Below are 25,350 nucleotides of genomic sequence, written 5' to 3' on the forward strand. Positions count from 1 at the left end.
TCCATGTTGCCCACATTTGGCAGAGCTGGGATCAGAATCCTACTCGTCTGAAACCCATGTAGGTGGTTGCTTTTCTACACTATCCCACTTCCTTGTGATAGTTAGAAATGCCTTGTAAAGTGAGCCTATTTCCACAGAGGATAGCAAGAGTCCTTAGGTAGTTGCCACACCTAAAGCTAAGCTTGGTAGGTGAAATGTATTTTTTCTTTCCTTTTCTTCCATTACCCTCTTTCCCCTTTCTCTCCCCTATCCCTTCTCCTTTCATATCTCTTCCTCCCCCACCCCCCCAAGAAAGGAAATTAAAACCTATTTCTGGAGTCAAATGCTGACTTCCTGAAAATATTTTTAAAAACCTGTTAATAAAGTAAGCTCCAATGTATTGTTCACTGCGGTAAAGATCACTACCTCAACAGGGTAAATGAAGAAGGAAGTGGAAAAAGGGATATTCATGAGGATTTGGGGGTCTTTCAATGCGTGGTTTGATTAGGATTAAGCAAAGCTCGTGATATAATAAGATCGGTGAATAAGATGTTAAGTATAGAGATGCTATCTTCTAGCATTGGGTCCTTGGGTAGGTAGGTTTCTTAAGCTTTCTGAGCTTCCGGTTCCTCATCTGTAAACAAGTTAGATATGATTCGGGGTGACTCGGTAAACGCTAGATAAATGGCGCTATCGGGTATAGTCTCATTCCAAAGCCTGAGCTGCTCGCGTCTGCCCATTTGGCTGCCTCGCCCGGGACCGCGCAAGGGAAAGCCGCCAGCTCGGGGAGGACCTGGGGCAGGTGCTGTTGTGTCCCTCCGCCGGCAGAGGCCGCCAGCGTGCCCTCAGTCCGGGCGGCTCCCGCTCCCGCCGACGCCTCCCTGCGCATGGCTGCCTCGGCTGCCGCCTGACCTCCGCAGGTCTCCTGCCACCGCTGTGGCCTCACGTCTCTGGGGTGGGGGCTGCAGACAGAGCGGGACCGAAAGAGCGCGGCCGGTGGCGCGGACCCTTCGGGTCTGGCGACGTAAAGCGCGGCCCCGGGACGGCGGGCGACGGGCGGCCTGGCCAGGGTCCTCGTGGGTCCTCAGCGGGCCCGGGGGAGGGCCCTCTTTGTGGCTGCAGTTGGCAAGATGGCGCCGGTGGGGGTGGAGAAGAAAGTGTTGCTGGGCCCCAACGGGCTAGCGGTGGCGGCCGCCGGCGACCTGCCCAGTGAAGAGGAGGAGGGCCAGAGCCTATGGTGAGACCGCGAGGCGGCCGGGCTGGGTGGGGCGCGGCGGGGCGGCGAGCTTGCCGGGCTGGGCTGGACCGGCGGACAGACGGGCCGGGCCGTCCCGGACCGGTCCGGTCCAGGCTGGGCCCGGGGTTGACCGCTTTGCCGTTGTTTCCACAGGTCCTCGATCCTGAGCGAGGTGTCCACCCGTGCCAGGTCCAAGCTGCCGTCCGGCAAGAACATTCTGGTCTTCGGTGAGCGGCGGGGCGTTGCCCGGGGAGCCGGGGTGGGCAAGGCGGTCGTCCCTCTCACAGGTCCCAGCCTTCCTCTCCCCTGCCTCCTGCCCGCATCCTGTCTCGCCCGGAGGGCCAGAAGACCCAGGTTGGACAGCCGGAGAGTAACCAGGTCCACCACGCCTGAGGTTGGGGTGGTGCCCCTTTTGGAGAACCCAGGGATGCTGGCATGTAGTTGTCGGCACATTCCTTAGTCATTTGGCCGCAACATCAGCTTTGCTTTAAATGTCCCTGACGTTCTGCGTTCATAGCCTAGAAGTTTACCAAATGTGGGTGTGGAGCAGGGCGTGGGTAGATGAGGAGGTTAGGTGGAGGAGTTGGGAGAACCAGGTGACTTGGGGTTGGGGCTGTGGGTAGATGGCACAGGAGCCAGCCCTTGATCTTTATGAGCCATCGAGGGGACTCTGCAAAGGACAGCCAGCCTTGGAGTCCTCACCGAAGGACTTTCCTGCATTATTCTTGTCCTCAGTGCTGGGTTACCTGGGTCAAGTCCCTTAACGTGCCTGGTTTCATTTTCCTCATATAAGTGAGGGAATTTGGCTGGGTTTATTCATACAGCAGACCCATTTATTGAGTGGGTCCCTTAGCCTGGGCATGGGGACAGCACAGACATCCATCAGACACTACACAAGACTCAGTCTAGTGAGAGATGTGTTGGTGATTACACTTAACCACGCGGGGCATGGGCAGATTATTGTGGGGGCATCACGTTGCTTGGTGCGGTTTTAAAGGGTAATTTTGGGATCAGGTGTTTTGAAGGGTAAGTGTCAACATGGCATGCAGGGACATGGAGGGTTAGTGCTTTCAGAAACACAAAGGTGACGAGGGTGTGGATGGAAGCTGCCAGGAGCTCCTCATGAAAGGTGACTGCTCAGGTCAATTGGGGGCAGATTGTGGAAAGCTGAAGAGTTGATGCTTTTCCCTGAAAGCCCCTGATTCTCAAGGGTCTTTTACCTCCATCCCCTAATAATCCTCTTGGGAATCACTGCAAGGATTCCCACTGTTTGTGAGAGGAGCGGGTGGTCTTTAGGTGATGACCATTGCAGTAGGTAAAAGAGGACCCATAGAGATCTTCAAGAAGTCGGAGATCAAGATCATTGGATCTGTATTGTAGAAAGGGAACTCTGGTAGCAGAGTGGCAGGTGGCTCAAAATGAGCAGGTACTGAAGTCAGGCTGACAAGTGTTCGACATGGTCCAGGTGGGATGTGGAGGGCCTGAGATAAGGTAGGCATTGGGGATGGGGAAGGAGGCCTTTGATCTGTGGAATGCCTTTCTGTTCTCGTGTTTTTTTAAGTCCATATTATTAAATCCCAAGGGTGCCTAGAAGTGTTTCTTGGTGGTGGTTCTTGATGTTTAAGGTTTTTTGGCGGGGGAAGTGGCGGTTAGTTGGAGGGGGATGAGGAGGTGTTTGATAATTACTGAGACTGTGTTTTGCTTAGGGCTGTAATTTTCATTAGTTTCCTAGCCGTCAGGATGCTAATGAAGGATATATACTAAAATCAGAAGTGAATAATAGCTTCCATTCTTCATGATTATGAGGCAGGATCAAACTATTTTTATTTCAGAGTTCTTGGGTTTTAAGGTTAATTATATTTTGAACATTTCTTGATTTTCTTGTGTTAAAATTTTATTTTGTAAGAACTAGCTCCACCTTTTACTTTCATGTCTTCAAATGCATGTTTTATAAGTCATAGGTAGGGCCTGTGGACCTGCCTTAGTCTTTTCTTTGTAAAGTAAGGATAATTTCAGTAGAATGTCACTTTAGATCTTGGAATTTGCCACTTTTATCAGCCTTTCCCACTCTAACCACTCTTACAGCAAAGTGTGCTTTGTTTACAAACGCAGGTAAGAGACCTCTATAGCAGGCTTTGCAAGAAATTCTTAGTTGTTCCTTATGTGAATGTCAAGATTCCCCATCCTTACCTAGAATAAACAGGACACTTTATCTTTTTACATATATCATTTGTAGGTGAAGATGGTTCTGGTAAAACGACCCTCATGACTAAACTACAAGGAGCTGAGCATGGCAAAAAAGGAAGAGGCCTCGAGTATCTCTACCTCAGTGTCCATGACGAGGACCGAGATGGTGAGTGAAGCGTTGATCCATGGTAAGGAGTGTATGCATGTCTCTGACTCACTGGTTGCAGCTTCTGCAACATGGCCAAGCATTTTCAATTTTCTAAGAGAATAAGTCACAGGGGAATAGATGAAGTGCATGTCTTTGTAGGACTTCACCCACTTTATAGAGTATGTTAGCAGCAATGGGGAATGGGGTTGTCACCTGCTGCTCTGGGTAGCCCCCACTTAAAAGGAGATACTGAAGGTAAAGTTTCAGATGCACATAAAGATAATAAGAAACATGTTTGGTTTTTAAAGCTTTGGACTTTTCTGTGAGAGAAACATTTGACATACTGATCTGGGCACCATTGTTACTCTGCCTGGTTCTAGTGGAGATTCTCAAATTGGTGTGGTTCAGAGTGTAACAGCTCAACAAGTATTCACAAGAGGCTTTTCTAAGTCTTTTGGTGACTGTGTAAAAATGCTAATTTCCTGTATTTCTTTCAGTAGAGAGTATAGAGGCTCAGAAGTGATAATATTCTCTTTTAATTCCTCATCTCTAGGATGTGGATAGTAATAATTTCTACCTACAGGATAGTTGAGGTAATTAATAGTGCATGGTTAGCAGTCTTACAAGGAAGAGATATCATTTTAGAATTCATTCTTATAATTATGACATGGATTAGAGTAATGGGTTTTAGTTACCATTACTTAGTAATACCTCCTTTATAAAATTTTAATTTTTTGTATTAGATCTTGAATGGCTCTAAAATAAATAAATAGTGATTGGTGTCTAGCTTTTTATTTGTAGGAAAATCATCTATGTAGTATAAGAATGAAATATCTTTGTTAAATTACTTCTTTATATATGCCTTTACCCATTTAAACAATAAAGATCATGATGTAAGGGTGATTATATAAGGGAGTAAATCCCACCACCTATGGTCCCTCATTTCCTTATTGCTAAAATGAAGAAGCTGGACCCAGGTCCTTTTCAGCCCGGTATTTCTTCAATCTCCAAGAGTCATTTAATAGAGGGCATGGGTAAGAATCACTTATTGAAGCTTGGAGACCTGCATTGTATTAATGGTAACTTAGTGGTCATCTTAGAACCCCAGGGACTTTATTCCTGCTCCTTTTTCCCTGGCTTCCTTTGCCAAGCTGAAGGATGTGAAAGAAAGATAGGAGGTAGACCCAGTGCTGAGGGGTCTCCTTGTGTAAGGCGGACAGAGGCATTTAGTTGCCCATTTAGGCCCACTGGAGTCTGCATGGGCAGGGCTGGGACTCAGGCCACTGAGCCAGGCCTCGAGGGTCTCATATGTCTGAGTCTTTTGCTTCCTTCTTTATTGGGCAGCATGGTTATTGTGAAGAGGACGTGGACTTTGGAGCCAGGCAGAACTGGTTCAGAATCCTACTGCTATAGTCACTAGTTTTGACTGAAGTAACCACTCTGCACCTGGGTTTCCTTATTTGTAGAATTGGATAATGGTACCTATTTTGTAGGTTGACAGAATGAGAGGTGGTGTGTGTCATATGTAGCCAAGTGCTTGAGACACAGTGATAGCTCACTTACCCTTTTAAAAATATAAAACATGATATAGATACTCTGAATCTCTAAAGCTTCTTGTTTCAAGATGGCAAAAGCATATTTCACATCAGAGCATTATTTTAACCATATTCACTTGCCTTTGAGTTGAAGTACCAGGTGTGATCAAACAATACGGTGAATGTTTAAATAAAAAAATTTATTACAGTAAACACGTTGCCATTAACCCCACTCAAAACACACTTCCCATCATTCTTGCCACTTTCTGAAGCAGTTCTGGAAGTCTTCTTTTGTGAGTGTCTTTAGTTGCGCTCTTGTGGCTACCTCGATGTCCTGAATCATTTTGACTTTGGGGAAGAGCCAGAAGTCGCACGGTTCCAGATCCAGTGAGTAAGGTGGATGAGGACACATCATAATGTTTTTATTTGACAGAAATTGCTGTATACCAGAAGCGATGTGTGACACGGAGTGTTGTCATGATGGAGGAAGATTTACGGCACACTTTGCTGCTTCATCAGGGACATTCCTTTTTTTTTTAGCTGAGCCATCCTGCCATCTGTTGGCAGCTAAGTGGCAACTCAGCTTGGGCCCATGTGGGAATCGAACTGGCGACTCAGTTGCTCAGATCTTGCACTCTTGAGCGAGCTCTTAATCAACTGAGCCACTTGGCCGGCCCCTACAGCACACTTTAAAACACACCTTCTCTCAACCATCGCTCATACCCGACTGACTGGACCGAACAAGTTGACACTTGTCACACACTGTTACTAAGATTCCATGCACCGCTTCCTGTATTAAAGATCCCTGCCTTTCCATTGGATGGTACTCGGCAGCAGCTTTCACCGAATTTTTATTGATCACACCAGAATGGCTCCGTGTCACACACATTGCTTCTGGTATGGCAATTTTTATCAAATAAAAACATTACGTTGTGTTATTATCCACCTTATTCACCAGATCTGGCTCTGTGTGACTTCTGGCTCTCCCCCAAAGTCAAAGTGACCACGAAAGGTAAACGTTTTGAATCGATTCAGGACATTGAGGCAGCCACGAAAGCACATAAAGACTCATGAAAGAGGACTTTCAGAACTGCTTTAGAAAGTAGAACGAATGATGGGCTAAGTGTGTTTGAAGCGAGGGGGAGTATTTTGAGGGGGATTAGTAACAATGTGTCTTTTACTGTAATAATTTTTTTTTAAATTTAAACATTCACTATTTTTTTAATCATACTTCATACATGTTAACTGTTATTTCAGATTCCTTAAGGTTGCCTTAAAAGGTTTTGATCTCTTCATTTATGGGATTTTTCTAGACCACCTATTTGCAGGTTCCTCTTTGAAATTATGGTAAACTATACATCTTTCAGCTGTGGTCTTTTATTATGTGGTGTGACTGGGTTATAAATATGTATTTTGCACAGTCACACAGGTAGAGAAAATAGTATCTAGCTTGTCAGTCCAGGACCACTGCCTTCAGGGTTGGGGGCATCTGTTTAATGCCACGTGTGTGTCATCTCCATGCATGTGGATGAGTTATGTATAGTGGGCAGTGGGAAGAGAGGCTGAGAAAAAGAACTGCCTGGTAAGGGGCAGGCATTAAAATCTGTGGGCTTCAGGTACAGAGCAGTATTTTTGAAGGAATTCACAGAACCGAAACCAAAACTGCTATCTAAAATCTATTAGAGTTTTTTGGGTTTTTTTTTTTTTTAGTTTTTTTATTGGGGGAGGAGAACAGCATTGGAGAATCGGGGGAGGGGAACAGACAAGTTGCTGTCCCTTTGTTCTTCAGTCTTGTTGTGGAGGACATCGCTTCACTGGTCCATGTTGGTGTTATCATTGTGCTCTTCCCGGGTGAGGCAGTCGCTCGCCGGCCATTGGATGGCTGCTCACGGCGGCTCACAGTGGCTCATGGCAGCTCACGACAGCTCACGCCCGCTACCAGTCAGCCCCACTGCAGCCTACGCTGTCGCCAGCAACTCACGGCAGCCCCACTCCAGGTTGACCTGTTGTTCACCATCTTAGCTGTAGAGTGCGCAGCTGGCCCTCATGTGGGATCTGAACCGGGGCCCTGATGCTCAGAGCTGGCGTCCCAAGCCAGCTCTTAACCAACACGCCGCTCGGCCGGTCCTGAAATGTATTAGAGTTTTGAAAGTGTAGCTAGATGTAGATACCTTATACTTTTGAAATATAAAGTCATGACTATAATTTTTTAACAGCATTATACAAAAAAGGTAGCTAATGGAAGACAGATTTTTAAAGTGTATATTGGAATTTATTGGAAAACAAGTTTAATGAAATTATATTTTTGATGGTAGGAGTTCTTCCTCAAGGTGCTTTTGTGAAAAAAAAATTCTCAAAAAAAGATGACTAAAATTTTTTTAAAAGTATATTATCATTTTGGAAAACTATCTTCTGTAGTTTGATCATGCAGGTGTGATTTTGCATGCTTCATTAAATGTCAGCACTTGCACATTTGTGTGAATATGTTTTTAACTTTTTATTAATGGAAAACAAAAACTACATACAATGTAGAGAGACTAGTATTATGAACCTCAGTATATTTATCATGTGTCTTCAACAGTTAGCAGTTCTTGATCAATTTTATTTCACCTAGTACTCTCACCCTTTTTTCCCTTCACTCCATACTGATTATTTTGAAGCAAATTTCATACATTATATCATTACATCTGCAAATATTTCCATATGTATGTCTAAAAGATAAGGATTTTAAAAAACATAGCCCTATTATTATCATATCAAAAATATCTGTAACTCCTTTAATCTTCAGGCATCCAGTAATTCACATCTCAATTTATTAAGTAAATTAAATTAGCATTTAAATACAAAGGTTCTGTCTTAGGCACCCTTCGTAGGCACCATTGCTTAGTGTGACTGACACAAATAGAGCTTGTTTAACCACAGGAGTTTCGGCACAGCTTGTCGTCTCACAGATTGCTGATATCTTAGAGAATGGATTGTTTCAACTATGGCACAGTTGACAAGTGAACATTTATAGCTTTTATCAGTATCTTTTGATTCTTAGAGAAAGCTAAAATGTCCTTCACTTTTTACACCTCCGACATTGCTGGAATCTTTTTAGATGTGGACACAATATACTACCGTAGCTTACAAAATTTAAAGTGAAGATGGTTCACCAGGCACCTTGACCAAGGGTTGCTATCCATTGAGCATTTGGGCCCTTTTCTGGTTAAGATTTCTGTGTGTGTTGTGTGTGTAATTTTGTGGCTATCACCATCAAGCTCTTCCTAAAGAGGCTTTTCTTGCAGCTGTGCTGGTGGTCGTTGTCAGGTAGTAACTAAGCTTCACTTCTTTTCTTAGATCACACACGCTGTAACGTGTGGATTCTGGATGGAGACCTCTACCACAAAGGCCTGCTGAAGTTTGCAGTTTCTGCTGAATCCTTGCCGGAGACCCTGGTCATTTTTGTTGCGGACATGTCTAGGCCTTGGATTGTGATGGAATCTCTACAGAAATGGGCTAGTGTTTTACGTGAGCACATTGATAAAATGAAAATTCCACCAGAAGAAATGAGGGCACTGGAACGGAAATGTAAGTAAAATAAGATTTTCTTAATTGGAAAATTCAGTAGTCTCTTCAGATGGTTCCACTTTCCTTTTCACAGTGTCAAGAGGCTGAAAAGCTTCTCTTGCTGAGTGTTTGTGTTTTGTTTGCACCATTTATTTCAGAGTTGCTTTGTAAATTGAGTAGTCAAAAAGTATTCAAAGCAGTTTTTCTCTCAAGTGTCACAGTTGAAGAAAATAAATGATTTAATATTCCTTATTCCTTATTGGTTGTCTTTTAAAATAAGGATACCCCCTTACCCCAGTCCCCCAATATGATCAGTTCTGTGGGTCTTTTTGCTTTTCTGCTATTCTCTGTCTGCTGAGTTAGCTTCAACTGTGGTCTCTGCAGCTTGAATCCATTGCCTGGGATTCCGTTGAGGCCCTATGGACCCACTCGCTGGCAAGTTTGAAGGAAGCCCTACAAAAGACAAATCTTTCAGCTCTTGCCTTAGTTTATTTTGGGATCCAGCAAATATGATTTCAGTTCATATAAATAGGAAGGCCATTTTTTGGTCATTAAAATGAAAGACTGTTTTAAGACTAAGGACAATTCAAGCCCTTTTGAAAACAGAGAATGTTCAAATTAAAGGAAGTTTTTATTTTTTTTCCTCAATGTGCTTCAGAAGCTTGTTTTTCCTTTCTTTTGCTTCTGTGCAGTTACATCAGCTTCTGTCCACTTGCCAGGGAAGTGGGAGGGGCAGGGGCTGGAGCTGTGGCGGCGGCGACAGCAGCAGCAGCAGTCTTGGCCAGGACAGGCTTGGATCAGGTTGGCTTATTTCCAAAGGATGACATCATTCCCTTTAGTGAATTAATGAGTGCTTCTGGGGCATGGCACATGGGATCTTCACACTTACTGGCAGAAGGGTTTGGAAATTTTGATGTGCTTTTCAAATCACATTTGTTGCTATGTGCCTTCCTGTCATAACTTCAGAACTTGCTCCTGTCCCACATTAGCTAAAACATGGAGTTTTACATCTAGTCCTTGATTTGCTGTGAGTATGTGTTTCTCGGGTCACTGGCATGTGTGCTCCAGTGATTGTTATGCAGCTTAGCTCGTCTTTCTTCAGCCACTGACCTTTCTAGATAATGCTTCTTTTTCCCCTGAAATAGAGATCCTAAAGACAACTTCTCAGAATAGTTCTGAGGCTAAAGAGCTGGTTTCCTTTCACTGCACATTTAGTATCATACCCAGATTAGTGGGTTAAGGCACTGGAGATTGCAGTTTCTGAACCTGTTTCCTTAGAGTTAAGCTTTTAAAGATGTGTCAAAACAGAAAGAAAGAGATAGAGTCAAGGATATTGTTCTTTCCCAGATAGGAAAGTGTTTGCCTTGTACCAGGTCTGTTCTAGGCATTGGGGATGCATACAGCAGACAAGATGCCTGCTCCTTGGGAGCTTGTGTTCCCATGGCACACTGAATTTATTTTGTGGTCTTAGTCATTGATGTGTGTCACTTAGGACTGGATTCAGCTGTATGTGACACAAAACTCAAAATAACAGTGGCTTAAACAAGATTGAGGTTTATTTCTCTCTCCTGTAAATGAAATCCAGAAGTAGGCAGTTTAGTCCTGGAAAGCAGCTCTGGGAAGAAAGGTCAAAGACCCTGGCTCCTTTCTGCTTACTGCTTTGACATCTCTAGGGTGTGGTTCTCTTCCTCTTGACAACTAGAGCTCTAGCTTTCACATCCATGTTCTAAGCCGCAGGATGAAGGAAGAGGAAAAAAAGGCTTAAGGGCGCGTGCCTGCTGTCTTTCTAAGGAGGCTGGGAAATGTAGTCTGTATGGCCATGTGTTCTAAGTATCAGAGTCCAGTTTGGTTATAAGGAGGAAGAGAAGAGAGGACACTGGAGGGCAGTAGCAATTGCTGGAACCATGTGCATGCCTCCTAACGCTGGTTAACCTTCCGAGGACCTCTCTTGTTTTCACCACCACTCCTCTGAGATGTTTGGAATGGTAGTCACATCTTTGTGTTGCACATTGAGGGAGTGCCTTTGTTACTACTGGTTTTTGGTTACATTTTAATAAAGCAGTTGGCGGTCCTCTTGCTCAGGACTCCCACTTTCCAGATTAATTGGACTCTAGGTATTTTGTTGAATGAGAGAAGGGCTGTTACCCAATCTAGTTTCCAATCCGATACCAGTCTCCAGTCTGCTGAGTTTGGAAAGCTGTTCCACAGTCAGCCACTCTGTTTCAGGATTAGGTTCCCCAGTGGTCTGGAGTTGGAGTCTGTGGCAGCTGTTTGGCTGTAGGATCCGTCTCAGTGAGTGGGAGGGCAGAGCAACCCCCAGAGCCACCAGAAGGTGGTGCTTCTGTGTAGGTTAGTCTTGTCTTCCTGCTTTATGACTGGGGTTTTCCTTGCTTATTAAGTAGAGGGAAAAGATTAGGTGCTGTCTGTTTGGTCTTTGGACTGTGGAACCAATAGGTGATCAATGAGGTAGGAGGGGAAAGGTGAGAAAGAGGGGGCATTAGCTAGGGTAGAGCCGTCTTCGATCTCCTTCCCATACCTCTTCCATCTGATGCTAAATGGGGGAGTCCCAGGTGGGCTGATGGTCCCTGCTGTGAAAAGCTGGCCTTCCCTCCATCTAGAGAGAAATTGTTAATACTGTGGTATGTGGGTACACTAAAGGAAATGCACATTTTATTACCCAAATTACACAGTCCTCACCATGTTTTTATCCTCCCTTTTCACCAACCTCTGCTAGGGACATATGCTCTGCCTTCCAACTTATTTTCTAAAATGCTGAGTTATTAAAAACACATGTGCATTTCCTACTGTGTTGGACAGCCATAATTAAGTCATTCCTTTAGAGAGTGAATAGTCTGACCCAGGACTTCCCAACAATTTTTACATCATGACATAAGTAGAATGCAGCAGAGTTTGTGCAACACACTGGGTAATGGAGGTTCATGGAACAGACCGCCAGAGCTACCCTGCCCCTGCCTCATTTCCCACAGTTATGTAGTTCACCTGTAACCCTCTCTAGGCTCTGCTATGCTCACTGTCTTGAAAGCCCTGGTTGGGTGTTTCATGTGGTCTTGGACATTTATAATAGATATTTCCAGACAGTTAAGCCATTGTATTTTTCATTGATTTGATAAAATGCTGTTAAAGAGAAAATATTGAGAACCTTTGATTCCTTCAAGATTCTTCAACAGCCATACTAAGTTCATCAGAAAAATCCTTCTGGCTTTGTCTAACCAAAATGCAGTACAGATCTCTTGAGTAGATTGTTTATATTGGCAATGAAAGTATGTGAATGAGCTTAATTAAAGAGAAGTTGTAGAGATGAAATGTTATCGCATCTGTACTTTAGGGCTTAGTCAGTGGTTTTCAGTTTGTCTAGTGTTATATAAAAGAAAGACAATGTGCTCCCAGATAATTCCAGAAGCTTCTACAATGATAACCTAGAATCTTTATAAATTAAAACTCATTGTTTTAAAATGTTTGAAACTTGGTGGGCAGGGGGTGGGGTGGAGGGGGTGAAGGCCAGAAAAGGAGTATGTGCACCTTTCTCTAGGTCCTCTTTAATTCAGTTTTTTGCATTTTATTACTGAACATGTTGTGGATGAGGGTGAAAGGTCTTTTGGACCTTTAGTCCTTATTGGGCATAAAAGGGTAGAGCTGCTGGTTTGTTCCTCTGGCTCAGTAACTTTAACCATCATGTCCTTACTCTCTGGCCTGTCATGTGAGCCTTGACGCACCCATGAAAAGGTGCAGGTTTGTGGGCTTTGTGTTCACTTGACTTAACCAAGGCCATGGACAGCTCTCAGCTTGAAGGCCCTGCTGCAGGGTTGCGCCCTTGGCCAAAATAGTGACCGTATATACTAAGAAGTGGATGTTGTACCTCTGACCCCTTCTTGTATCAGGCAGGAACAGGTCCGTGAACACTGCACATGGATCTCCTCCAGAGGAGACTGAGTCCACAAGAGTGAGGATGATGAGGAGATTGGGATGGTGCTGAGCAAGCCCAGCCTCTGTCGCTAGTATGGTCACACTTCAGCTGTGTGGAAACAGCACGTTCTTAGGGAATTCAGATAGTTTTACTATTTGCAATGAGGACTCCGAGTTAGAAACTGTTTCTAGTGGTTGCCTCTGTTGAAGTAACACAGTTCAACTATTCTGGTATTTTGAAAATGTAAGATATATAAGAAAAGTGGCTTTTTTTCATAGTAAGAACAATTGAAGCCTTAGAAGTTTTTAAAAACCTGTTTAGGAGTTGGGTACGATTGAAGATGTCCATGGGAATGCCCTCACTGCTCTGAAGTTACAACGCTCAGACTGAATGTCGGAATTGGCATTTTGCATCATCACCCCAAATCTCTAATTTTGCAGTAGGATGCAATTCGGGTTTGTCACAACTCTTCATGTTTTGTGCTTGTTACTACCTTTCTCAGTTTTCTGAAGCTGATGTCTATTTTTATATGTGTATGTGTATAATTTTCTTTGCCTTTTTCACCTGTAGTTGTGAAAGAGTTTCAAGACTATGTCGAGCCTGAAGAAGGTTGTCAAGGTTCCCCACAGAGAAGAGGGCCTCTGACCTCGGGGCCTGATGAAGAAAATGTTGCCCTGCCTCTTGGTGACAACGTGCTAACTCATAACCTGGGGATCCCTGTATTGGTGGTATGCACAAAGGTGTGTACCAGGGACCTGTAAACTTGGGTGGGTTTGGCCAATGAAGAACCACTATCTAAATAAAAAAGCTTTGGGAAGCTTTAATTAGGTATCCTCCCAAGGGAGAGTTGGGCTAATTCGGAATTCATACACTGAATATGTCAGGAAAGAAAATATTGTCATTTAAACGTTGCTTCTGGAAACATAACACCATTCAGTTTGCTTATAGCCTGGGTTAATCTCTCCATGAAGCACTGTCAACTTTATTGAGTGATTCAGACTCAGAATTAAAAACAGTTTCTGTAAGGTTGTGTCAACCAGTTTGTCTAGCCCAAACTAGTGATGAAAAAATAATATGGAAGAGTAGAATTCTTTTGGGCTTTGGTCCCTAAAGTCTGTTGGACTTCAGATGATCTTCAGAAAGGAATATAACCCTAGGGGAAAAAATGAACTCAAGGTTTGAGTTTCTTAAACCCTGTAGAATTATGAGGTGGGAATAGAAATTTAAGTTCCATCATAGAGAAACAAAGTTGTATCTCTTACATAAAGAAAAAGAAGTAGCTTTGAAACCATTTTAGGGAAAGAAGAAGCACATGAACACTGGGAGAATAATGGTCTCAAAAAAATTTTAATTTTGAATAATGTACAGTAACTGATGAGACATGGTTTTTTCATGTAATATAATTATTGGCAAGAGAATTTAGTGGCCCAAACTTGCTCATGGTTAATTACGACTAAACTTGAAATATAAACAATAACCATTTAAGAGATGGTCTTAAAAAAAATAAAATAAAAAAATAAAAACATTTTGGGTACTTTATTCCGTCAGAGTCACTGTGTTGCCCAACTACAGGGTGTGCTATTTGCATCACATTCTGTGAGAATGGAGCCGTACGGGGTGTGCAATGCACAGCCATGTCCATTGGGCCTGTTTCCTGATGTGACCCTGTTTGATTTTTAGAACAACTAAGGTGATCAGGGCTATTATATCCCCACTTAAAGATATGGAAACTGAGGCCCAATATGAAACAGAAAAATGTCTAGTTGCTTTTCACTCTTGTAATTATTGCTTGGATGTTTGCCTATGGCTTTCTTCTTGGAACTATGATACTTTATTTCTGAAGAAGAACCTGTTCCCATCCGCAGCAGGCAGGAATGCAGAAAGATAACTCCTTTCTCTTTTTATCTTCCCTGCAGTGTGATGCGGTGAGTGTCCTGGAGAAGGAGCATGATTACAGGGAGGAGCACTTTGACTTCATCCAGTCATACCTACGGAGGTTCTGCCTCCAGTGTATCCTTGGGGCTGTGTCGGGGCCGAGAGGCACAGGCTTCCCTCTCAGTGTGCTAGTCTTGGCTTCCCTCCAATTGGGGCATCTTGAGAGTACTTCCTGAATCCAGAATAGTCTTCTGCTGGGGAGAAACTGTATACTTTTTTTACTAGTTTTATGTTTTACTATGTTGGAATTTGAGACTTATTAATTTCCTCCTATCTTTGATCCCTTTTTCTTTTTAATGCTGTACAATTGATAGGTTTTCATACTTATGAAGAAAGCTGATATGTGATATTTTATTACCAAATTACTTTTATCACATCCTGGGAATCTTTTTTTTAAACTTTGGGTTTTTTTTGCAGAAATACCCAGTATGCTTTAGATGTTACAATTGTTTCCCATATGTTTATCTTTTGTGCTGTCCATGAGAAAGATGCTGTGTTAGGTCAGCAGTCTTTTGAGTCCTATTTCTGTAAAAATCCAATAGCCGTTTGTGCCATAGTCCCAAACTAGGATGAGGGTGAGAGATGGGTTCTTATTACTTCCTTTGGGCTCTTTAGCTTGTCCAGCTCAATGGAGGGTACCGATACACGTACCCATCTCTCATAAAAGGTGTTCTTAATGATAAACTTGATTATGCGTGAACATCTGCAAAGGAAAGAATCTGTGTCCCTTGGATATGCAGAGGGTGTTTTCCTGGGCTAGCCTTAGAGCCATTAATTTGACTGTTGGGAAGCAATCTGATGGGTCAGAAGATGAGTTTACATGTTAAAAAATGAACTGCACTGTCCGCTAGCATGAGCATGCTTTATGCTTTTGACCTGGTTCATCTGCTACTATTAACCTCCTTAGTTTTGAGTTTTAACACTTTCTGTTGATCATGTAGTGATCAAAAACTGATCAACCTGTGAGTAGTACTGTGAGGATTATGCTTGTATGTGTTTGCTTTTGTCTCCTCCTGCAGTGAATTGGTTTTCCTTAAGCAGATTGATTAGATGGAGCTGCCTTGATTTACACGTCAGTGAAGGAAGAGAAAAACCTTGACTTGTTGTATAAGTACATTGTTCATAAAACGTATGGTTTCCACTTTACAACACCTGCCTTAGTTGTGGAAAAGGATGCAGTTTTCATGTGAGTTCTTTATAGCTGATGTTTTCAAACCCTTCTTTATAGTACATTTGCTCTTTATATCTTATCCTTCCAAGTAAGATGCCTTCTGTCTCTGTCTTACACAGCCTGCTTTCTGCTGCCTTGGGGCAGAGTGCTTGGGCTGGACTTCAGAGGTGATGGGCACATCCAGATTTCCCTCTCCACTTCTTTCCAGATTACTTGCCATTCTGCCTCCAGTCTGAGGGATGTGGGTGGTATGAGATCAGGGATGTTACCTTTCTTCATTGAGAGCAAGTTGCTAAAACTTAAGTCATCCATTTTTTTTCACTTATTGTCAACTCTGGTAAAATACTGGCTGGAGGAGGGAGTTGAAGTAGAGGGATTTGGCGCTTTGGGGATCCTGAATATTTTCTCTTGAAGCATCTGGTTTCTCTATTAGCAAGCATCACTATCAGCATGGGCCTTGACTATATTGCTTTCTTATTGTGTTTTTAGCATTTCACATTAGGGAACCACTGGCCAGGGCCTGGGATAGCTGTTTGCCCGAGTTTGTGTCTTTTTCTCACTGGAGAATGATGAGTGTTGTGGATGCATAAATAAATGTTGACGTTGTGGTCTCAGAGGACTTATGCCAGTTGATCAATGTTTTTAGGCTTAGTTATCCTCTTAAAAGAGAATTACAGTTCATTAAGCAAATACTGAGCACCTCCTAAGGTGCCCAGGTTTCGTGCTGAGGACACAGAAATGAATGAGGTGGTCCTTGCAGATGCCACCGTAGAGACGGACATGCAGCCGAGAAGGGGTAGGGCACTAATGGAGGTAGTGGAAGCCGTATGGGAGGGAAGGCAGAGAGAGTGATGCTGGAAGGATGAGGGGTGTATGCCAGGCAGGCCAGAAGGAATAGAGGGATGGGAGGGACAGTCTGTGAGAAGACTAAAGACATGAAAACCAAAAGCTCTCGGGACTGAACAGATTGCCTCTTGAACATTCAGGGAGCACCTCACTCGGGCTGCTTGCAGACAGCAAACCTAGAGGCTTGGACCACTTTTAGAGAATCGTTGTCCAAAGCAGTCAGGCAGGCACCAAAGACACAAGCTCAATGAGTGATATGTTTTTGGAGTCATCCAATGCCCAAATCACATGTAATACTGGGGAGCAGGAGAAGCGGGGAGACCGGCTGGGTTTAGGGCTGGTCTGGAGTGGAGAAGCATCTTGCAGCTTCTGAAGGCTGCATGGGTCATGGCAGTATCTTGATCACACCTTGTCCCTTTGTACTTTTGGTCCTGTAAGTTGTTGACTATTTGTGAGCTGGTGACATCAGCAAAGTCATTTGGGCGAAGCACCCTGGCTAAGCACCTTCTTAGCTATAGAGCTGTGGAGCAGGAATTGGATAGAAAATGAGAGGCCTGTGAGAACAATCAATTGCCATCTTTTAGAGCTTCTAGAGTTCAAAAGTATATCATGTAGGGCATTTTACATTTGCTCCTTTGGGAGAGTCTGGTAGGAAGTGTAGGCTGTGGCTTAATGGAAACGGGGTGCCATACTGCCCTGAGATGTCCAGTGGGCAGCACTCATGTAGGAGCATCAAGGACTCCTTGGGTCTCAGAATAGTGCAGGCCCTGGTATCCCCACTTGGCTCCAGGGTACATCTTCCTTACACCAGTAAAATTAATGAACCAATTCACATAAAACTTGTCAGAAAGAAGAGTTAGAGAGACTATAGGAAGGGTGCCTGCATGCCAAAGCCCAAGAGAAACAGTTCCATCCTGAGTCCTCTCCTCTGTGCTGATCTCTGCATTCTCCACTCTGTTGGAACAGGGCCCCATTGTGTCCTTGCTCTTCTGGGTGGAGTTGTGGGAAGGCTTTGAACACTTGATGTGGGTCAGCATGTATAGTCACTAAGGTCTCATTCTGGCTCCTTAAGCCTTGGGCCCCACGAGCTCATTATGGAGCAGGGCCTGTGATGTGGATCTGATGGGTTATACCTGCAGTAAAACTTGGCTTGTCTACGGAAAGTTACAAGCCAACTTCAGCGTCTGCAGACCAGATTGGTGGGAAAGGAACTCACCAGGCGTCCTAACCCGGGATGTGCGCTGAGTACTCTGTAAGGCGGTCCCAGGAAAAACAAGCCAATCCCTATCTTTCTATCTTTAGACCTGCAGGCTGGGATAATGACAAGAAAATAGCTATTTTACACGAAAATTTCACAACTGTGAAACCAGAAGATGTATATGAAGACTTTATCACGAAACCTCCTGTGAGAAAGGTACACAATTCAATCACCTTAAGAGTTGTATGTGATTTTTTATAATGGGAAAAGAAACCTATAAAAAAATCAGGTCTTGCACATTAAAGAGGTGGGGAGGTAATCCAAAGGCCTTTAAAAATGTCTTTAGATAAAGTCTGGGGTTATGTAAATGGATTTGGGTGGTAGGGCATGAGTGATGGAGGGCCCACATGGAATGGGTTGAAGTCTCCTATTAAGTCCTGACATTGCCACCACCGCCTGTGGACTATGAATAGATCCCCTTGCTCCTCTGAGCTCCTACAGGTTCTCATCTGGGGGGGGCTGTTAGTTAGAACCTGCCAGACTTAATGTCATTTAGCCACGTGCCAAGGCTGGCTTTGGCACTGGGTCTGTGCCAGGCTAGAGAAACAGCTCTTCATCCTTAGCAGGGACTCTCCCCAGACCCATGTGGAGACCTGAGCCTGATTCTCTTTTTCAGCGTGAATTTTGACAGTAGTTTGGGTGTTCTTGGCCTGTGGCCACAAATAAATGTGTCTCTTCCCTGTACAGCTGGTCCACGACAAAGAGTTGGCAGCGGAGGATGAGCAGGTGTTCCTAATGAAGCAACAGGTAAGAAGACCAGTGAAGCCAGAGCAAAGGCCTTCTCACGAGTGAAATGCCAGTTCCGGGGGGCAAGGTTCCAGGTATCACAGAGCTTGCAGCACTCAAGTTGTTGGGACCAGGTTTCCTTGTTCCCTCCTCCCATTTTTAGGATTGGTCCAGAGTAGAGGTTAGACTACCTGCCTCGGAGGATCTCCTGCCGGCATTGCAGATTCTCCTACAGCGATTGGCTTAGTTATCTTTTTAAGTACTTTTTCTCTCTGGAAATGTTAGGTTTCCTGGCATAATACTCTCCGTGTTGACAGTTTACCTAGTGCCCTGACCCATTATTTCACATAGCTCCACACAGCTCCACACAGCCCTGTGCATGAAGGCAGGTGAACTGATAAACCCATTTTGTAGGTAAGGAGAATAACTTACCAAGCTGACAGTTCAGAATGCAAATTCAGTCTCACTTTTCTGTTTGACTTGGACTGTTGTTAAACATGTCACAGGTCTGCTTGATGGTGCAGGCAGGTCAGCAGGGGTTGTTGACAGTTTCTTTGCCAACTGTTCCTCTCTTCTGTGATCTCCTTGCTTCCTTAGCTTCAAAACTGGTTACTTGGAGTATTTTTCTCACCACATACCAAACTGCTCAATTTAAATTTTTTGCATTTATAGTGTAAAACTTATGACTTGGTTGTTGTTAATGGTGCCCTCTAGTGGAATACTTGGAAGTGTTTCTCCAGACCTTCAGTGCACTCTGCAGGCCTTGGTTAATGGCCAGTGTGTCCCTCTCTTTGCAGTCACTCCTTGCCAAGCAGCCAGCCACGCCCACGAGAGCCTCCGTGAGTACCTTAAACAGAGGGTCAAGGCCCAGTGTCATGGGTGTCTTCAAACTTTATACCATTATAAAAGCTTGTATGGGCTTTTGTATTTTCAAAGGGAACTTGGTCCCCCTAAAGACCCAGGGCCAGGAACATAGTAGGAACTCAGAAAATGTCTGATGAAGGAATACTGCTCTGGGAATTAAAGTGAACAGGCTTTGTTATCTTTATATCTCTTCTCTCAGGAGAAGCTGAGGTCTAGAAAGGGACTGAGCTGGGAGCAAACTCCCAGTCTTGCCACTCTTCTCCCTAGACTGTGAAAAATAACCCTGGCTTCATTTTTGGAGTATGTATTTTCTGTTATTTTTATGCCTGTGTGTGACTTGGGCTGGTTTTGGACTTAGGAATCCCCTGCGAGAGGACCCTCTGGCTCTCCAAGAACCCAAGGCCGGGGAGGACCAGCCAGCGTGCCTAGCGCCTCCCCAGGCACGTCAGTAAAGAAGCCGGACCCAAATATCAAAAGTATGTATCCTGTCTCTGGTGAGTGGTTTAGTCCTAGGCCTAAGCTATGTAGCAGCTGCATGGTCGGATTTGGAAGGTAGAGACTCATGGTGGCTGGGCTGTTTTCTTCCCCAAGAAGGGCCGCTTCTAATATCCCCTCCCTCAGGGACAGGGGGCTTGTGGTTGGCAGAAGCCTAGGCCTGTTCCTTTGTTGGAATGTGTGGCCGTTGCACTTGGCCTTTCGTAAGGCATCCGTTAGGCTATGCAGATTCCTTTGGAGAGGCATACAACATAAGAAGTCATATTAAAATGTGTGTTTTGAGTCCTTAATTTTGTTTCTCATTATATTTATATTATGACCATTTATAAACTGTGGGACTTTTCTTCCCTTTGCTTCTCTTGCAAAGTGTAATTACTTATTAGTTTAAGTAGCCCTTATCCCAGTGACTTAGTAATAATACCCAAAGATGTTGGCTACAGTAAGACCCACAAAACAAAATTTGATTTTATTCTTGCATGTTTGGTGACTATCTTCCATTCTGAATGAGAGCTTTTCACAGCAGCTTTGGAGTGTTATGGGCTTAGAAACTTTGAAAGATGCTGCCTCGTGGACAGGAAGATGATGTAGAGCACAGGTTATCTATTATGTCCTAAACAGGTGGAAATCTAAACAGGTTTCCACTTTAATCATGCTAACATAAAACTAGCCTCAGCGGTAGCAGTATATAAGGGATCATAGTAAATAATTGTACTCAGTATCCTAGGAAGATGGTAGCCACAAGTGGATAATTCCAAGAGGAATACTAGGTTTTCTTGTTTAATTGTCATCCAGTTTGTGTGATGCTTTTTTTTCTTAATGTTTCCTTAGATAATGCAGCTAGTGAAGGGGTGTTGGCCAGCTTCTTCAACAGTCTGTTGAGTAAAAAAACAGGCTCTCCTGGAAGTCCTGGTGCTGGTGGGGTGCAGAGCACAGCCAAGAAGTCAGGTACTGAAGGACCCTTGGACTCTCATGACCCTTCTTGTTGAGGGGTGCTAGAAGATGGGGAGGCGGACAGAAGTGTCTGCTTTCACCTGACCTGCAGACCCTCGGTTTTCTGAACGGCCAAGCAAAGAACACTTCTCCGCTTTACACTGAGCAGTATACTTTACAGTAGGATTACCTTATTATCATGCAGTTTTCGTAGGTACATTTCAGGTGGGATTTGTGTACATTGAGGTTCTCAGGAACTGACTGTAGGGGGGTGAAGTTAAGGTAGATCCTAAACCATACACGTGGCCCTGGTGTAGAAGCTCCATCCTTTGGGAATCATGGTCTGGGGTGTACCATCGACATTTTATTTATTTAATTTTCTGTGATACTTCATAAGGATTTTTGTTCACTGCCCCCAGTCTTGCCGTGAGCTGGAGCCTGTGAGCCCTCCCTTTCTCACTGGAGGGTTGTCATTTCCTCCTCCATGAAGCTCCTGCCTTGTCACACATCCTCTTCCGCATGTCCTTCCATGTTGGGGGTAGGGCAAGTCTTTGTCTTGGAGGTCTCTGAAACAAAGAATCAAGTTCTTAGAAATTATGCAGTTTCCCTGGAAGCTTGAGGCAATTTTCAAAGTTGTTTTGCTTTTAATTTTTCCATTGGCTATAAGAAATGTTACTATAGTGTGTTCCCTAATTGGTGTTTTCAAATCAAAGGAGGCCCTTAAGAAATCACTTTGTCCTCTGGTCAGCCTGGGCCTTCATGGGCTCCTGAGTTCTTGGAGACTCAGAGTCTGGTCTGGTGGCCCAGTCTGTGAGCTGGTTGGTATTGCTTGGCAGGAAATAGGGGCCATTTCTAGGCCCCAGTTAGCATTCGACAACAAAAGAAGATGAATACTAGCTTTGTGCAAGATTTAAATGTCTGGCCTTTGTCTTTTTTTCTTATGAAATACAGTGTTTCTGGGCCATCCATAAGAGTCAGTTTAGAGTATTGTAATTAGAAACAAAACCTAAACACCTGTTCTATTTGAGGCACAGATAGTAGTTTGCTGCATGCTACCTCTAGGAAGATGGCAGTGAGAGTGCATGGGGTCGGTGGTGAGAGGGTTTTCGGAAAGGCCCTTGTGTTTAGCACAAAGGCATCCCCAGGCAGTGGGCACAGACCTGTGACATTGGGAATTAAGAAGGACTGAATTAAGGTCTGTCTTCTCATAATCATTGCAGTGAAAAAGGGCTTTCTTCATTTTTACTGAGGTTGTTATCACCACAAATGATTACAGAAGTCTGTATAGTTTTAAATGTTCCTTTTAAAAAATTCTTTTCTAGTCTTCCATCACTGCTGCTTTTTTTTTTTTAAAGGACAAAAGACTGTGTTGACAAATGTTCAGGAAGAACTGGATAGAATGACTCGAAAACCAGACTCCATGGTAACAAACTCTTCAACAGAAAATGAAGCCTGATCCTCCTTAAAAGCGCATATGTAAAATGACCAAATAACTATGTATATTGATCTGCTAAGACCAGGATTTTTCTGATATGGCACATGCTATCAGTTTTTGGGGACAGGGGAGATGAACTTAAAAAAAAAATACTTCATTGGCTTGTCCGAGTGTGAATTGCACATTTAGGAAGGTTATGTGTCAGCCCCCTTTGTTAAGGATAACCCTTGGACTCTCAGGCATGTGGCTGTCTCGTGGGAAGCAAGTGCAGCTGGGGCTGCTTGTGGAGGGGAAGGTAGATCGAGAGAGGGTCCACTTTCTTTCAGGGTAGAACAAATGAGACCAGGAAGTCATTGATCAGATGGTGGTGAGTCTGACCAGTTGCTTGCTAGCAAATTCACCTGTTCTTGGGAAGGAGATTAAATAGCAGACAGTCCAGGAAACAAAAAAGGCTGAAAGAAGGAATGAGAGAAGTGATGGTGGGGAAGCTGAATGTTGAAGGAGGTGGAGGAAAAAGGAGGTGAGCAGTGTTAGTAAATACTGTGTGTTTGGTAGAACCTGAATAATCATTTTAAGTCTTAATATCACAAGTATTTCCAAACTAAACACTAAGCAAAATGGGAATTAGACTTGTTCTGAATACATCTTATGAAAGATGTGGTAAGTGTGGAGGTGCCTGAGTCAGGTGGAGCTGACACGGGGGTGGGGAAGATGGCAGCCGCCCAGGACTCATTTGCTTGGCTTAGGCCATGTCCTCATGTGAGGTGTTGGGCTCCACGCATGTGCATTGTGGGGCAGTCAGTCACTGTGGGGTGTGTTTAAAGTCAGCAGTTACAAAATTAGTTTATTTTGAATTGTGTTTTCTAAATAGCTCCTGCTTTGTTTTTTAAATTAAAAACAAAAACACAACACTTTTTTTATTTTTTACTACCACAGGCTGGCCTACAGATAGAGAATGGGTGACCAACCTCTCATTTTACCATAATGCAATGTGCTACAGAAAGTTTGAGGGAGGTTTTTGATGTAACTGCACACTGATTAATTGGCTTGCAGCAATCCCTGCCTTATGGTCTGTGGAAGCCATCATGGAGTTCCACTGATGGCAAAAGGGTCTGGTCCTAGCTCCCTGGTCTGATCAGTGCTATCAGATGGACATATAAGTGTGAATGTTTCATATGGAAAATGGAAATGATACATTTCACTCATGTTTTTCATAATATGTAGCATTTTTTTCTTATGGAAATAAGAGTTTCAGGTGTCTCTGTTAGGTCAGATTCATGCACATTGTCATGTCATATCACCATTCTGGAAATGACTTCTGTGGATTTGAAATGGCACTTTTAATTTTATACATGATACAGAAGATTTAAATGCAAACACTACCATTAATGTATAAAACATTTGTTGTCAAACCAAGGGAAAAACCACAATTCACTTATGTGGGGTTTACTTTTTTTATATGAATGTTGTACTGTGTCTGAGCATAACTTCCCTAATGTCATTGCTTTTACATACCAGATTTGATTGACCACTAACAATACTGGGCAAACGTAATATCCTATGTTATATAACAAGACTAAAACTGTCTTGAATTGCTTTTTTTATAAAGGTCTGAACACTGTTAAGGGGAAAGCTGAGTATTTACTTGCCTTTCTGACAAACATCAAACCATGTTTCTTGTGCCAGTTTTATTTTTGAAAATACATTTTTCCCCCTTTTTAAATTCAGGTGTTTTTTTTTTTTTTTTTAAAGTATCGTGCTTTCCAATTACCGTATTTTCCAGGTAATGACTATGGAATGATAGTTGTGGTGTAGTGACCAATAGATGCCAAACAACCTGTGGCCACACTAATGGTGGGGTCACTTGATCCCTCAATAGCAGCTGGAGGGTGGGGCACAAAATGAGTGACCACAGAAACAAGAAAGAATTCTTGGAAATGCACATACCTAAGAGGGATGTAGTGTGATTTAAAATGTTAATGCATAATTTTACTTCTTATTTTTTATCATTTAAATTGATAAGCACTTTTGTGTCAATATAAAATGTACTAAAACCGATGAAATGCTGAGACACCTGTCTTGTGAAGGAAGGTTTCTTAAAGATCACTTTTAGTTTCTCATGAGAAGTGGGTGCTCCTAGTATCAGAAGAAACTGATGCATAGTGTCATGTGCTCAGTGGTTGCCAAAGTCTACCAACTTTGGGGAGCTGCAGGGTTCTTTTTGGGAGGTGGGAGGAGGGGAGATATTTTTTGTCATTTTGGGGTTTTCAAGCATTGGAACCAAAGGCCAAACAATAAACAGCCTTTACTTTTTAAAGTAAAATTCATTTTATTTGCAAAATACACTTGTATGGTAGACTGTTAAAGACAATTTTATGACTATTTATATACGTTATAGTAATTACATCTGCTGTTTGTCTTTAAAATGGAAAAAAATCAAAGAAATATAAGCCCAGTTTTGAAGATGTGGCTGCATTAAGGCCATGAATTGATCTTCCCTAAAAATGCAACGGGTATGCTGCTAGAATTATTTAATTTTGTTTGCACTTTTTGTTTTTGATTGGCATTTAAAAATCAGTATTTAACCTGAAAGACGTCGTGTTTTATTAGTTTAACAAAGTTGAAAGTGACTGCTCTGTACATCATGACCTTAAATGCTGTAAGTGAAAAGTTTACTGTTGTCTCTATACTAAGTTTATTGGTGTTTTTAACTTAAAATTAGGACTGCAGATTATTCCCCACCAGCCTTAGTCCAGGGGTGTGGCTCTAACCAGATGCTGTACGCAGTCATGTGGAACCTTGCTTTCTAGTGCTGGAAAAGAAGATGTCTCTAATTACTGGCTCCAATAAACACGAATCCAGACTGCTTACAGTTTTCGGTGACTTTCTTTTTGATAAATTATCCCACTGTAGATACATTGAATTTTCTGCTGATCATGTGGGGTATCTACCATGTAGCTAAAAATGCATACCTCTCTCACTTAAAATTATCAGAAATTCTGTGAAAAAACATTTGATAGCCATATTTTGAGGTATGTGGAGTTTGAAGCTGTGAGTCAAGTACAGTGGGGTTTGTGAGTTGTCCAGTGTATTTTCTTGCCTCTTGGATACATTTGTGTTTGTCTGAATT

The 25,350-nt window shown here is 43.2% G+C and overlaps 1 protein-coding gene across 2 annotated transcripts; it reads left to right on the forward strand.

Annotated features, from left to right (window-relative positions):
• The first annotated feature begins 862 nt into the window (after positions 1 to 862).
• Positions 863 to 25,088, forward strand: DYNC1LI2 (dynein cytoplasmic 1 light intermediate chain 2). Of its 2 annotated transcripts, XM_019656355.1 has the most exons (13): positions 865 to 1,216; positions 1,370 to 1,443; positions 3,453 to 3,569; positions 8,426 to 8,656; positions 13,131 to 13,300; positions 14,477 to 14,570; positions 15,546 to 15,681; positions 17,815 to 17,926; positions 18,458 to 18,517; positions 19,294 to 19,335; positions 19,719 to 19,836; positions 20,684 to 20,800; positions 22,141 to 25,088. In XM_019656355.1, exons 1-13 carry the CDS (start codon positions 1,110 to 1,112, stop codon positions 22,239 to 22,241), a joined length of 1,479 nt encoding a protein of 492 aa, XP_019511900.1. In that variant the 5' UTR covers positions 865 to 1,109; the 3' UTR covers positions 22,242 to 25,088. The 2 variants fall into 2 exon arrangements, with proteins under 2 accessions (XP_019511911.1, XP_019511900.1); XM_019656366.1 differs by lacking the exon at positions 19,294 to 19,335 and having other exon boundaries at positions 863 to 1,216.
• Positions 25,089 to 25,350: the final 262 nt, after the last annotated feature.

The sequence above is a fragment of the Hipposideros armiger genome, unplaced genomic scaffold (assembly GCF_001890085.2).
Source record: "Hipposideros armiger isolate ML-2016 unplaced genomic scaffold, ASM189008v1 scaffold_9, whole genome shotgun sequence".
Taxonomy (NCBI): Eukaryota; Metazoa; Chordata; class Mammalia; order Chiroptera; family Hipposideridae; genus Hipposideros; species Hipposideros armiger.